The sequence below is a fragment of the Arachis duranensis genome, chromosome 1, assembly GCF_000817695.3.
Source record: "Arachis duranensis cultivar V14167 chromosome 1, aradu.V14167.gnm2.J7QH, whole genome shotgun sequence".
Lineage (NCBI taxonomy): Eukaryota > Viridiplantae > Streptophyta > Magnoliopsida > Fabales > Fabaceae > Arachis > Arachis duranensis.
The window spans coordinates 2,628,251-2,640,359 of NC_029772.3; the positions used below are offsets into that span (position 1 = coordinate 2,628,251).

Sequence of the window (12,109 nt, forward strand, 5' to 3'; positions counted from 1 at the left end):
CCCATCTCGAACAACCAGGCAGAATATGAAGCTCTTATAGGGGGCTTAACCCTAGTGGCGGAAGTCGGAGCAAGAAGACTGGAAATATGCAGCGATTCCCAAATCGTCACCTCCCAGGTAAACGGGAGCTACCAAGCCAAAGACTCGTTGTTACAAAAGTACTTGGAAAAAGTTAAAAGCTTGAGCCAAAAGTTTGAAGAGGTCACGATCCACCACGTACCTAGAGAAAGGAACATACGGGCAGACCTCCTATCGAAGTTGGCCAGCACGAAGCCGGGAGAAGGCAACCGGTCTCTCATTCAAGGTATGACAAGAGAACCAGCGGTCACACTGCACGTGTCAAGGCTAGGTTCTTCATGGCTAGACCCCATCACCAACTACCTAGAACACGGCCAAGTCCCTGGTGACGAAAAGGATGCGTTGAAATTAAGGAGGGAAGCGGCCAAGTACGCTGTCATCCAAGGACAGCTGTTCAGAAAGGGACTCAGCCAACCCTTACTGAAGTGCCTACACCCCGACCAAACGGACTACGTCCTCAAGGAAGTCCACGAGGGCTGCTGTGGGCACCACATCGGAGGGAAAGCCCTAGCGAGGAAGTTGATCCGAGCTGGGTACTACTGGCCGACGATGATGGCAGATTCCAAAGAGTTTGTCAAAAAATGCATAAAGTGCCAACAGAACGCCAATTTTGCCAAAGCACCGGCAAACGAGTTAAGCTTGCTGACGACTTCTCGGCCGTTCGCTCAATGGGGAGTCGACCTCTTAGGGCCCTTCCCTGTCGGCCCTGGGCAGGTCAAATATCTCATAGTGGCAATCGATTACTATACCAAGTGGATAGAAGCCGAACCATTGGCTAGCATATCCTCAGCCAATTGCAGAAAATTCATGTGGAGGCAGGTGATAACACGGTTCGGGATACCAGAAGTCGTCATCTCGGACAACGGCACACAATTTACTGACAAAAAGTTCACGGGATTTCTCAACGGCCTAGGAATAAGGCAAAAGTTCTCTTCGGTAGAACACCCTCGGACGAATGGACAAGTGGAGTCCGCCAACAAGGTTATCCTTTCAGGGCTAAAGAGGAGGTTGGACAACAAAAAGGGTGCTTGGGCCGACGAACTGGCATCAGTTCTCTGGTCTTACCGAACGACCGAGCAGTCCTCCACCAAAGAAACTCCTTTCCGGTTAACGTACGGGGTGGACGCGGTGATACCCGTAGAAATCGGAGAACCAAGCCCACGACTTCTTTTGAAAGGAGTGGAGGAAGCCGTAGAAAAGGACCTGATAGAAGAAGCCCGAGAAATGGCCCACTTGACAGAAACGGCGCTAAAACAAAGAGTGGCGCTCCGCTACAACACCAAAGTACTCAAGAGGGAATTCGAGCCAAACGACCTCGTCCTGAGGCGAAATGATATCGGCCTGCCGACCCCCGGAGAAGGCAAGCTGGCGGCCAACTGGGAAGGCCCATTTAGAGTCAAGAAAGTGATGGGAAAAGGAGCATACAAACTAGAAAGACTCGACGGCAAGGAAGTCCCGAGAACTTGGAATGCGGACAACCTTAGAAGATTCTACTCCTAGAAGACGGAGCGACCTGCCGACTAATCTAGCTAAGTAGTTAATTCGTCATTTGAACCTCATAGTAACTTTCAAGTCTTTTATGTGGATACCGAATAAGATACACTTGTGCAAATTCTCCGTTCTATCTTACCTCCGTTTTTCAGATAAATCATCTTGTCATGACTAGCAACGACACCCAACCCGGGACTGATCACCCCGGGAGGTCATCAACTACCGTTGTAACAAGCAACTACACAAGAGCCCACGGGCCGCCGATGTAAACAACTATAAACCAAAAACGGTTACTAAAAACGACAACAAAATCGGACAAGTAAGAAAAACTTCATTACGACAACACGAGCAAACGACCAAAGAGTCATTGTTCACAAGCCAATATTAAAACGGCAAAGATTAAACTGTTCGTAAGCCAAAACGGCTAAAAACAACTGTCTACAAGCCAAAACAAAACGGCTAAACAAAAACGATGGAACAAAGAGTTCATTTCTTCGGAACATCAACAACCTGGCCATCCTTAATAATCTTAAAAACGCCAATTGCCGACGTGTCGAACTCGGGGGCAACAATTTTGATTTGGGCCTTCAGGGCTTCTTCGGTGCCCAAAATCGCGCCTTTACCCTGTTTAACGACGTCTTTGTACTTGGCCTTCCATGTCACCAGTTCGGCCTCCACGGCCCGCTTCCCCTCCTCGACTTCGGCCGTACGCTTCTGCGCCTCGCCGACCTGTTTCTCCAGAGCCATCTCACGCTCGACCAGACGTTCAATCGTTGCGTCCGACTCTTTCTGTTTCTTCTCGACAGCTGTTAACTTTTGTTCGGCGGAGGCAGCTTTCTGCTCAGCGGCGGTAGCCTTCTTCTCGGCGGCGTCCAACTTCTCCGAAGATTGAGTCAACTTCTGCCGGAGAGTTTCCACTTCACTTTTCAATTCATTGTTGGCCTTCCCAGCGGAGGCCAACTTCCGACGAAGAGACTCCATCCCGGACAACTCGAACTCGGCCTTCCGAGCAATAACCGCACCGCGCAGAAGAGTGCGGTACATCCACCTCGCCTGCCCGGCAAGGGATGACTCATGGAAATATTCCTCCGTACCAGGGATCAGCTGGGTGTCTATAAATTTTGAGGCGTCGAAATTCCTTTCCATAACGGTAAGGACACCCTCGGGACTAGACGACGCCGTGGATGTCTTTTTTCTCTTTCTCTTCAGGTTAGAGACCTCCACCACCTCCTCCTCATCATCCGATTTAGGCACCGAACCCCCAATCCCGGCAACCTCACGGATAGGGGAAACACGGACCGCCTTGCCACCTTCAACCGAGGCGCCCTGAGCCGAGGTCTCGACCTCGTCGGTCGCGGCCCTCTGTTCGGGAACATCCTGGCCCTCCGGGGGAGCATTAGGCCCCTCGGAGACAGGCTGCTCGTCACCTTCCTCGTCGTCGCCGCCGGCAAGAAAGGTTTGAAACAGATCGGCAAGGCCCGTCACCGACGCAGACATATCCACTGCAAGAAACCAAAGAAGGTCGGTTAGTCGTCACACAATATCAATAAAGGGAAAAAGATAAAGCGTAAAGTAAAGAGCTTCTCACAAATATAATTACGACCGGAGTCCCGATCACCCATGAGGAGGTGGGGATTTACTGGGTTCTTCCCAAAAACCGCGTTTAGCACCTCGGCAATCTGCTGATCTTCTGCCGACATGTTTTTGTAAACTACCTTAATAAAACTATTGGCTCCTGCCCCGAAGCTCCAATAAGTCGGGATGAGCCGTACCCCCTCCAGAGACAACCAAAAGGGGTGGCGACCTTTGGCCGGACGGACCTTAAAATACTTGTCCTTAAACCCATGGTAAGAATCTTCGAACAAGCCGAAGATCTTCCGACCCTGAGCAGCCCGGAAGGACATGAACCCTTTCCTATGTTTCCCCTGCTTGGAAGGGTTTGTGAGGGTGAAGAAGAAGAGGAAGACATCTACGGACACCGGCAGGTCGAGATATTCACAAACCATCTCGAAACAGCGGATCGAAGCCCAACTGTTCGGATGCAACTGCGACGGTGACACGGAAATTCGGTTTAAGAGCGCCATTTGAAAGGCGGAGAACGGAATGCGAACTCCGACTTGAGTGAACATGGCCTTGTAGAACCAAATCCAGTCGGCAACCCGGCTGGGTTGGAAGTTGATTTCATACAACCGCTCGTGAGCAGCCGGGACGAAGGCGTCATAATTGGCCTCCTCGTCAGTCCCGCCACACAAATACCCGGCTTGTCGGAACTCGGTGAGCTCCTCCTCGCTCATTTGGTTGGGTGAATCCCTCACATCTGAGACGACCCAAGCATACTGGTCGTAAGCCGCAGGGTTAACGGATGCTCGGGAGACCGTGCGGGCCATACCTACATGGGGGTACCATCCAGTTAGTCTAAGAGATCGGTCGCTCAGGCCGAAAACAAACACCACCCCCCACGATTTCCCGACTAAAGGCAAACAAGACTAAGTCTAAAGGAACGAGAAAAAGCCTACCCTAGAATGGTACTTCCCCCCTAACACGTCTACTCGCAACTAAGGCTACGCAGTAATATCAAAAGAACCAAGCAACAAACATACAGGCCACTTAAGCTAACATAAAACAATTTATCTATTTATAAGGTATTGTAAAAATAAAAATATTTTTCGTGGAACTTCTACCTCAAATAGCTATTAAATATAAAGAAGAAAATATTGTTTTTGTCCTTAAAATTTAAAATATTTTATTTTTATCCAAAATATTTTCATTCGTCCTATTTTAGTTCTCTAGTCATGTTACGGCCTGGCCCAATAACCGCACGGGTCGGTCTGACCCGATCTCCACCCGACCCGGTCACGTGCCCTCCAACCGACCCGGACACGCGTCCTGTACGGCTCGCACGTGGCTGCAGGACAACGTCCTCGGAAATATGGGCCTGTCCTCGTCCTGGGGCCCACTACTGACATGTATATAAGGGGAAGATTGGCTCTTCCCCCGAGGTATGTCACTTTCCCACATCATTCCCCCTGCTTGTACGATTTCTGACTTAGGCGTCGGAGTGTCTTTGCAGGTGGCACCCCCCCTCGTCCATTCACCAGCCCAAGTGCTCGTCAGCTCGAGTAGTCCGCTACCAGTGCGACCCAAGTTAAGGCGTCCTCACCTATCCATCCTTTCACTTGTATACCCGACCTGTCCGGAATCCGACGACCGAACAAGTCATAATAACTTTTTTTGCTAAAAACACACTTTCATCTATTATGAATTTTTAGATATTAACAATAATTATAATTATAGTAGTGTCGTGATTTGAGAATAAAAATAATAGAATAATAAAAAAAAAAGAAATAATTTTAATTTTGACTAAAAATATTAAAATAGGACGAAACAAAATTTTGAAAAAAAAAAAGATATTTCAAATATTAAAGACGAAATTAGAATTTAATCTAAATATTAGTACTAAAATAATACTTTACCTAAATATAAATGTGTTAAAAAGTGATTTTCGTCCACAAAGTTTTTTTGTTTAATATTTGGAGAATGGAAAACCCCTCTCCCCAAAGAAGCACTTGCGATATGAGTTTAAGTACTAGATGATATGATCTCCAAGATAAATAAGATCACAAATGGATATTTGAAGTTAAAAGAAATAAAATTATTATATTTTTTATTTTTTATCCAGTTTCTTATATAATAAAGATATAACTCCGTTACCTAATCAATACCCAATTAGCCAATTCATCATTAATTAGTAATTTTGATTTTTTTAATTATTAATAATTAATAATTATTTAAATTTTATTTTTTAAAAATATAAAATTAATAATTATTAATTGCAGTTGTTTAAAGTTAGTTGATTAGGAATTATTTATCTATATTGTTCCTATAATAAAAAAAGAGATTTATTCAATCTCACTATTAGTAAGCTTCTTGATGATCAAATTGTTCCAAAAAATGCGGGGTGTATGTAAGAAAAGGAAGGCAAATTGATGGAGATGTTTTCTAAACTATTAAATGGAGATCTGTAATGGAAATAGAGCAAAAAAAAAAAGGGCATATTTTTTTAAAAGAGGAGAAAGGGATCAAACTCATAGATATCTATTATAATCTCGACTAGTCATTTTTAATCTTAAGTTAAACAAAATAATACATTTTGAAATTTATTGAAGTATTCTAATTGAAAATAAAGCATTAGCCTTTAAGGAGATAATTTTGAAATTATGGGAAAAAAAATGACATTTTGTTGTTGAAAGTGGATAAAATAAAGAAAATGGAAATTTACTTATCAACACTAACCAAACTTCTAGTTATTTGAATAAAATTCCAATCTATGTCCCAAGAAAAAACAACAACAATAATAAATTTAAAAAAAAATGAATATTAGACCTCCAAAATTATAAGTTATATTATACAAATGAATAGCACATTACCGTGAAAATTTTACTCCATAAGAAGGGAGATGTTGCTCCCATGATAATGGCAACTCCATAAGCCATTTCAAGAAGTACAACACATGACCAGAATACCTAAAACAAGATTAATAAAAAAAGAATTTAGAAATATGATAGTATGATATCGATATAAAGTTTAATTTTATGGAGCTACTCAGATAAAGACACCCAAAATATCTTTTTTAAAGATATTTTTTAATAATTAAATTTTAATACATATAATCGATTAGATGGTGCTATTTTTGTTATAATTAGGCGAGATAAATTAATTTGACTAAAAAAATAATAAATCAAATCTTAAACTGATTTAAATTAATATTATTTTTATAGAAAATAACTACAATATCCTATTATAAAAAATAACTAAAACACTTCTATTATACATATTAATTTTGAGAACCTTCAATTTTAGTTCTTTGTTTTTTATGGTAGAGTTAGGATATATATATAAATATCAATTATATGTGTTAAATTTTAATTATTAAAAAATATCTTTAAAAAAAGATATTTTAGACGTCTTTATACCCTTAATTTTAATACACTAATAGTATAAAATATTTTATATAATTTTTTAATTACATTTATTTTTAAATAATTATTTACGTAATCAATATAAAAAATAATATTATATAATTAAATACACGTATAAAACTGATTTACATCAATAGTACATTAAAACTAAATTCATATAACATAATCAGGAGGTATTGCAAGAGATGAGAAAATACCTGCTTTGGACCAAAGTGTACCGACAAAGTTTGTAAACCTGTTACTTTGTCTCCTTCAAGGTCAGGTATTTCCTATTTTATCCCAACAAATATTGTATATTAAGAGAGCAAATTAAAGCAAAAGACATATTATTAGTGTTAATATATATAAGTTTATTACCTTTAGTAACAACATGATGACTAAATAGTAAACGCTCACTACAAGAAACACGGAGCATAGCGGCAAAAAATTGCCGGCCGCTCAGCTAACCGCCACAAAACATGTCAGGAGAAGTACCAATCTTTCACGCGGCTGCCCTCCGTCCTTCTCTCACCGGCGTCGAAGTTTTCCATCTCCTCGATCGTGCGTGAAACCCTTACACCCTCCTCCCCCGTGCGCCAATCTGAGCTATCGTGGCCTCTCCCCTGTTAATGGTTCGTTCTTCCACATTGATCTTTCTTTCTTGTTTTCATTCTTGGTTCAAAATTTTGATTCAGGTTACTTTGATTCAGAATTTGTCTATATCTTCTATTAATTGGGGTTAATTGTTGCTATTTAGAGTTAGGAATTTGAAGGTACTACTTTTTTTATTTATTGTGTGCTTTGTATTAAAATTGATGGTTAGAGTAAATAAATGAAAAAAGTTATTTGATTGATTCAGTTTCAATAATGTTCAAGTCTGTTTTTGACATAATGTTATGGATGAAATTGTTTGAAATAAGGTCCCCAACCATCCTTTTTCTGAGAATCTATTACACACTTACATTATCAATTGAGAGCCTTAAGGTTCAGCTCAGCTTAATTTCAGCTGAATCATGTGGATCGATTGCCTTCATGCGTTGCTTTATTAGAGTTCTTCCATAAAGTTAGAAATGACTTAACTTCAGTACTAATAACTAGCTATCTACCATATATCAGGATCAGAATTTCTAAGTTATTAACATTCTCATCAAGTCAAATTTTAATTCGAAATAGTAGTAAACTAATTATTAGCACTAATGAGGTAAAATATAAAAAAAGGTCATTATCATTATTAGAGGAATGTTCAATTGGTCATGGATTATGCTTCCCATTTTTGGAATTGGAATTATTAAAAAAAGGGACTTAGGTACGTGTATAAATCATATAAAGAAACGCTAAGGTGTTCATGTTGATCTCCATTATGCTCTTTGTATGCTAATAGCATCTATGTTCTGCTTCTGAGCTTGGAATTTTCATCTATTGTTCTGCTGTCTTAACCTTGTATATGAAAAGGTAGTTTAAGCAGCAGTCAGGTATTTCATCTGATGTAATTTACTTATTCTGATGGATGTATGAGACGTGGTTATTTAATCTTTTTGTTTGGTTCGTTGTTAAACAATTGTAGACAACTGAGGAAGCAGCTGAAACACTGAACCAGCTTAGACAAGGTGCAGTGAAGGTGAGTTTCTGCAACTGAATGCTACTTTGGTTTGGTTTTGATAGTGAAAAAAAAAGTTGAACTCTTGCAGAGTGGTTGCTTTTATTGCACAAGATGCAATAACTTTTGTTTTTAGGCCATTGTAGATGATAGATTTGCATGCCAGTTTTATTTACTAGTGATGGTAGTACTTGTTAGTTGTTACATATGGCTAATTGCTCAGATAGAAGATAGTTAATTACATAAGTTTACTTTCTTTAGTGGTGATGTTATAATGCTTTTCTTGTTGGGAATCAATTATTTCTTTTCTTGTTGCAGTCTGAAACTGATATGATTAGTCGATACTTGAATGATAACAATATCTCGGCAAAGGTTAGCTGTGCATTTCTCTTTCAATATGTAGATAATTCTATTAAGCCTTGCTGCTGAATTATAAATCTGATGCTTGACTTGGATTAAAATAGAGTTATCATGGTGGCATGAGTTCAAAGGAACGCAACTATGTCCAAGAGTTGTTTACCTCCAACAAGATTAGAGTGGTAAGATAAAATTTTTTTTTCTAATTTCCAGTTTTGTCAATTTTGTGGTGCTTAAATGCTTTTTTGATAAATGCATATCCCCAAGTTATTAGAATATATATACTTGATTGTAGCAAGGTTGGTCACAGTTTGGCTCCTATAATAAACTTGACTGAAGGGATTCGTGCTGATTAAAATGTGTAGCAACAATTATATATAGGCTGACCAAGATAGATAGATAAATATATTAGGATTTAGGAATAAGACTATATATATATATATCCTCAGCAAGATATACGATGAATTAATTAGTACTATTTTTATTTGTTAGTGATATTAATTTGTGATTAATAATGATTTGGTGGTTTATTAATTTTCAGCTATGGTTGGTACTTCACATTTATTCAAGGGTTTGTTTACCTTTTCGTGATTTACCTTCAAGGCTTCACAAGCAAGCAAATGGTGAATCCATGGAAAACTTATGTGAAGCTTTTAGCTGTTCTTATGGGTTCTCATGGCCTAACGAAGGGGTCTCGGGCTTTCCTTAACTGCCCTGCACAAATCATGTTCAAATCCACAAAGGTAAATTTATCAAACTAATCCTTACATTTTCTCAATCTTATAGGGAACCTATATACTGATGAAATATCCTGAATGCATTTTCATCTTATTAGTTACTTGTTGGATTTATCAGACATAAATTGGTTGAAAATTAATTCTACATGAATATCTTGATTGAAAAATATATGCATTTGTGTCCTCTTTTCTAATTTGTTGTTGACGAAGTAAACTCAAAACTTACATGTAAATCATTGCAAGTGTCTAATAATTTACTATGAGGGTGTATATGAAGTTAAACTGTTATTGGGTACAAACTAGTAAGACAAAAATAAATCTTCGTTGATCTAACGATTTAGTAAGTTATATTGGTTACTTACGACAACAACTAAGGCAGAGAGCAATTTATGAGACACTCCTCCTATACTCGTATATAGACATACAATTGGACTATAAATATTAAATACATGCCAAGATCGATTTATATAGGATATTTAATATAATTTTGTTACAATTTGCATAGTATTGGTTTCACTTTTACTTCCCAATCCAATTCAATTTTATTTAAAATATTGTCTATATCGATTTGGATTTATTGGATTTGAATTTGGGAATTGATTTTTCTTATTACATCTATATTGTGCATATATGTATGTCTCACTAGACATGTTAGCTTTTTTTTAAAGGTAAAAACCATAAAAGAGGAATTGCATATATGAGCTTGGCTGTGTAGTGCTTAATCTCCACAGATCCATAGGAAGTTGCTTGAACTCCAAGCAGAGCTGGAAGGCGAGAAGTTGAAGAGGAAGGCGATGGAGGATGAGGCAGCAGCAGAGAAGAAAAAGATGAAGGGATGGAGAGTGCTCTGATTTATCTGTTTCAACGGCAAGGCGAGGAGCTGCCACCAGACATCACTGCAGGGATGAGTTTCGTGGAATGATAGAGTGAAGAATAGAATATTAGGATTGGAGATATTTTTGATTGAAGCAAATATTTTATTGAATTAGACTAAGCAACTCTTTGAAAGAGATTTATTTTCTTCGTATTTTTATGAATATATTATTTTGTTTTGATAAAAGTTTAGATTCTAAGGTTGAAAATATTCACTCTTAAAATAATAAAAAATCTAAAAAGAATAAAAAAATAATTCAATAATATTTTTAAAAAATGTGTTTTTTTTTTGAGAAATCCAATTTTTTTTTAAAATTTTTCTTAATTTAGCGGCGGTTTTAAACCGTCGATATTTGTGACCGAAATTATAGTATTATTTAGCGGCAGTTTAAAACCGCCGCTAAACGTGTGGCAACTTGGACCTATCGAAATAAATCGCGGCGGTTCGAAACCGCCGGTAAATATGAAGCAAATCGTGTCAGTCTGGTTTGGCGGCGGTTATCTATTGGTGTGCCGCAAAATTTTGATTTAGCGGCGGTTATACCAGCGGTTGCTGGAAACCGCCGCCAAACCCAATCCCGGCGCCCATATCCATGGCGGTTCGGTTAGCCGCCGGCATTTGATTTTGTGGCGGTTTAAAACCGCCGCTAATCAAGAAAAAAACCGCCGCCATTTCGCGCCTCCCTTGTAGTGGCTCATGACCACACTGGCAAAGACTATTGATCTTGGAAATATAGTTGTCTTCTCCAGAACATAGGTCTACAATCAAAGATTATATTTGAACACAGATATATTAGACTTCTTTGAACACCAATTTGCTACATTTGAAAATTGAATTAGGCATTAACTCTAGTATTGTACTACTGTTAACTTAAAATTTTTGGGACTAACAATTTTTAATATTTTTTACTATCATTTAGCCAGTATAAATACTAAATTATTTTTAATAAATAAATTTTATTAATTTATGTGTGTAATTTCTAAAAAACATAGATGTAAACTATATTAATTCATATAATTATATATATAAAATTTTAGTAAATATAGGTACAAATTATATACTTCTTATATGTAAAATATCTGTAAATATAAATACAAACTATTGCTAGATAAATATTGACAAAAAATAATAATATTTAGTTATTTACTAACTATGTAACATTGCTTCGAAAATAAAATGCGAAATTTTTTTTACAATGCACATGAAAAAACTAGTTATATGGCTCTAAAGAGAGCATAATAATTATGTAAAGTAATACCTTGATATGAAGAAAAGGTGCAAGAATATTTGCTATTAAGTTAGCTGGTACAGTTGACAATAGTGTAGGAATTGTAGATTGCTTCCATCTTAATAGTGGCAACTGAAAGTTTTTAGATATAACATAGTTATAATATAAAAACAAGCAATAATATATGTATTCATCACCATAAAAGATAAATTGCTAGCCCAGAAGAGATAAATTTTGAGCTCACAAATTTTTAATACTTAGCCTTTCCTCTTTCTTGGGTCTCATTATTTTCTCCTAACTAATCCAAATCATGCACCTCTTTCTACCCTTCTCACAACACCAATATTGTGAAAAATTACTATGAAATTTTGATAGTGACTAGTATTTTTTTATTTTATTATTTGTTCTGATAGTATAAATTATGTATGACATAAAAGATTTATAAAATTAAATTATTTTTGTAAAAAAAATTATAGATTGACAAAAGTTTCTGCCTAAAGAAATCAACGTATCTGTAGATAAAAAATTAAATAATAAGATTTTTAGTTATTATTTTTATATGAAAAGATCTAATTTTTTATTAATAATTAATTTTAACATTCGTTATCTAAAATTTAAAATAATTTAATGTGTATACTTTTATACTTAATTAGGTGTTAATTCTGTTGTACAAATAGAAATAATTAATTTTTATATTTGCTATTTAAAAATAATATTTTTTTCTTTATGTATATAAAAATATAATTAGATATTAGCATAAAAAAATTATACTGATAGTTATAAAATTAA

At 37.1% G+C, this 12,109-nt stretch overlaps 2 protein-coding genes across 12 annotated transcripts in view; one reads left to right on the forward strand and one right to left on the reverse strand.

The window, feature by feature from the left end:
* The window catches only part of LOC107473062 (naringenin 8-dimethylallyltransferase 1, chloroplastic), a 36,080-nt gene that overhangs the window by 5,431 nt on the left and 18,540 nt on the right, over positions 1 to 12,109 (reverse strand). For 2 of the 4 annotated variants that reach the window (XM_052259734.1, XM_052259732.1), the window contains 2 exons: positions 6,746 to 6,817; positions 5,997 to 6,092 (listed from right to left, as the gene is read on the reverse strand). In XM_052259734.1, the coding sequence (XP_052115694.1) occupies positions 5,997 to 6,092; positions 6,746 to 6,817 (168 nt within the window). Of the gene's footprint in view, positions 1 to 5,996; positions 6,093 to 6,745; positions 6,818 to 11,350; positions 11,453 to 12,109 lie in introns of all 4 variants that reach the window. The other 2 variants (XM_052259737.1, XM_052259735.1) reach the window with 2 other exon arrangements.
* LOC107469573 (uncharacterized) overlaps positions 6,910 to 12,109 on the forward strand; it is a 14,713-nt gene continuing 9,513 nt past the window's right edge. For 4 of the 8 annotated variants that reach the window (XM_052259750.1, XM_052259755.1, XM_052259746.1 and 1 more), the window contains exons 1-5: positions 6,910 to 7,159; positions 8,092 to 8,145; positions 8,443 to 8,496; positions 8,589 to 8,663; positions 9,023 to 9,224. In XM_052259750.1, the coding sequence (XP_052115710.1) occupies positions 7,157 to 7,159; positions 8,092 to 8,145; positions 8,443 to 8,496; positions 8,589 to 8,663; positions 9,023 to 9,190 (354 nt within the window). In that variant the 5' untranslated portion in view covers positions 6,910 to 7,156 and the 3' untranslated portion in view covers positions 9,191 to 9,224. Of the gene's footprint in view, positions 7,160 to 8,091; positions 8,146 to 8,442; positions 8,497 to 8,588; positions 8,664 to 9,022; positions 9,225 to 9,864; positions 10,053 to 12,109 lie in introns of those variants that run through there. The other 4 variants (XM_016089039.3, XM_016088979.3, XM_052259744.1 and 1 more) reach the window with 4 other exon arrangements.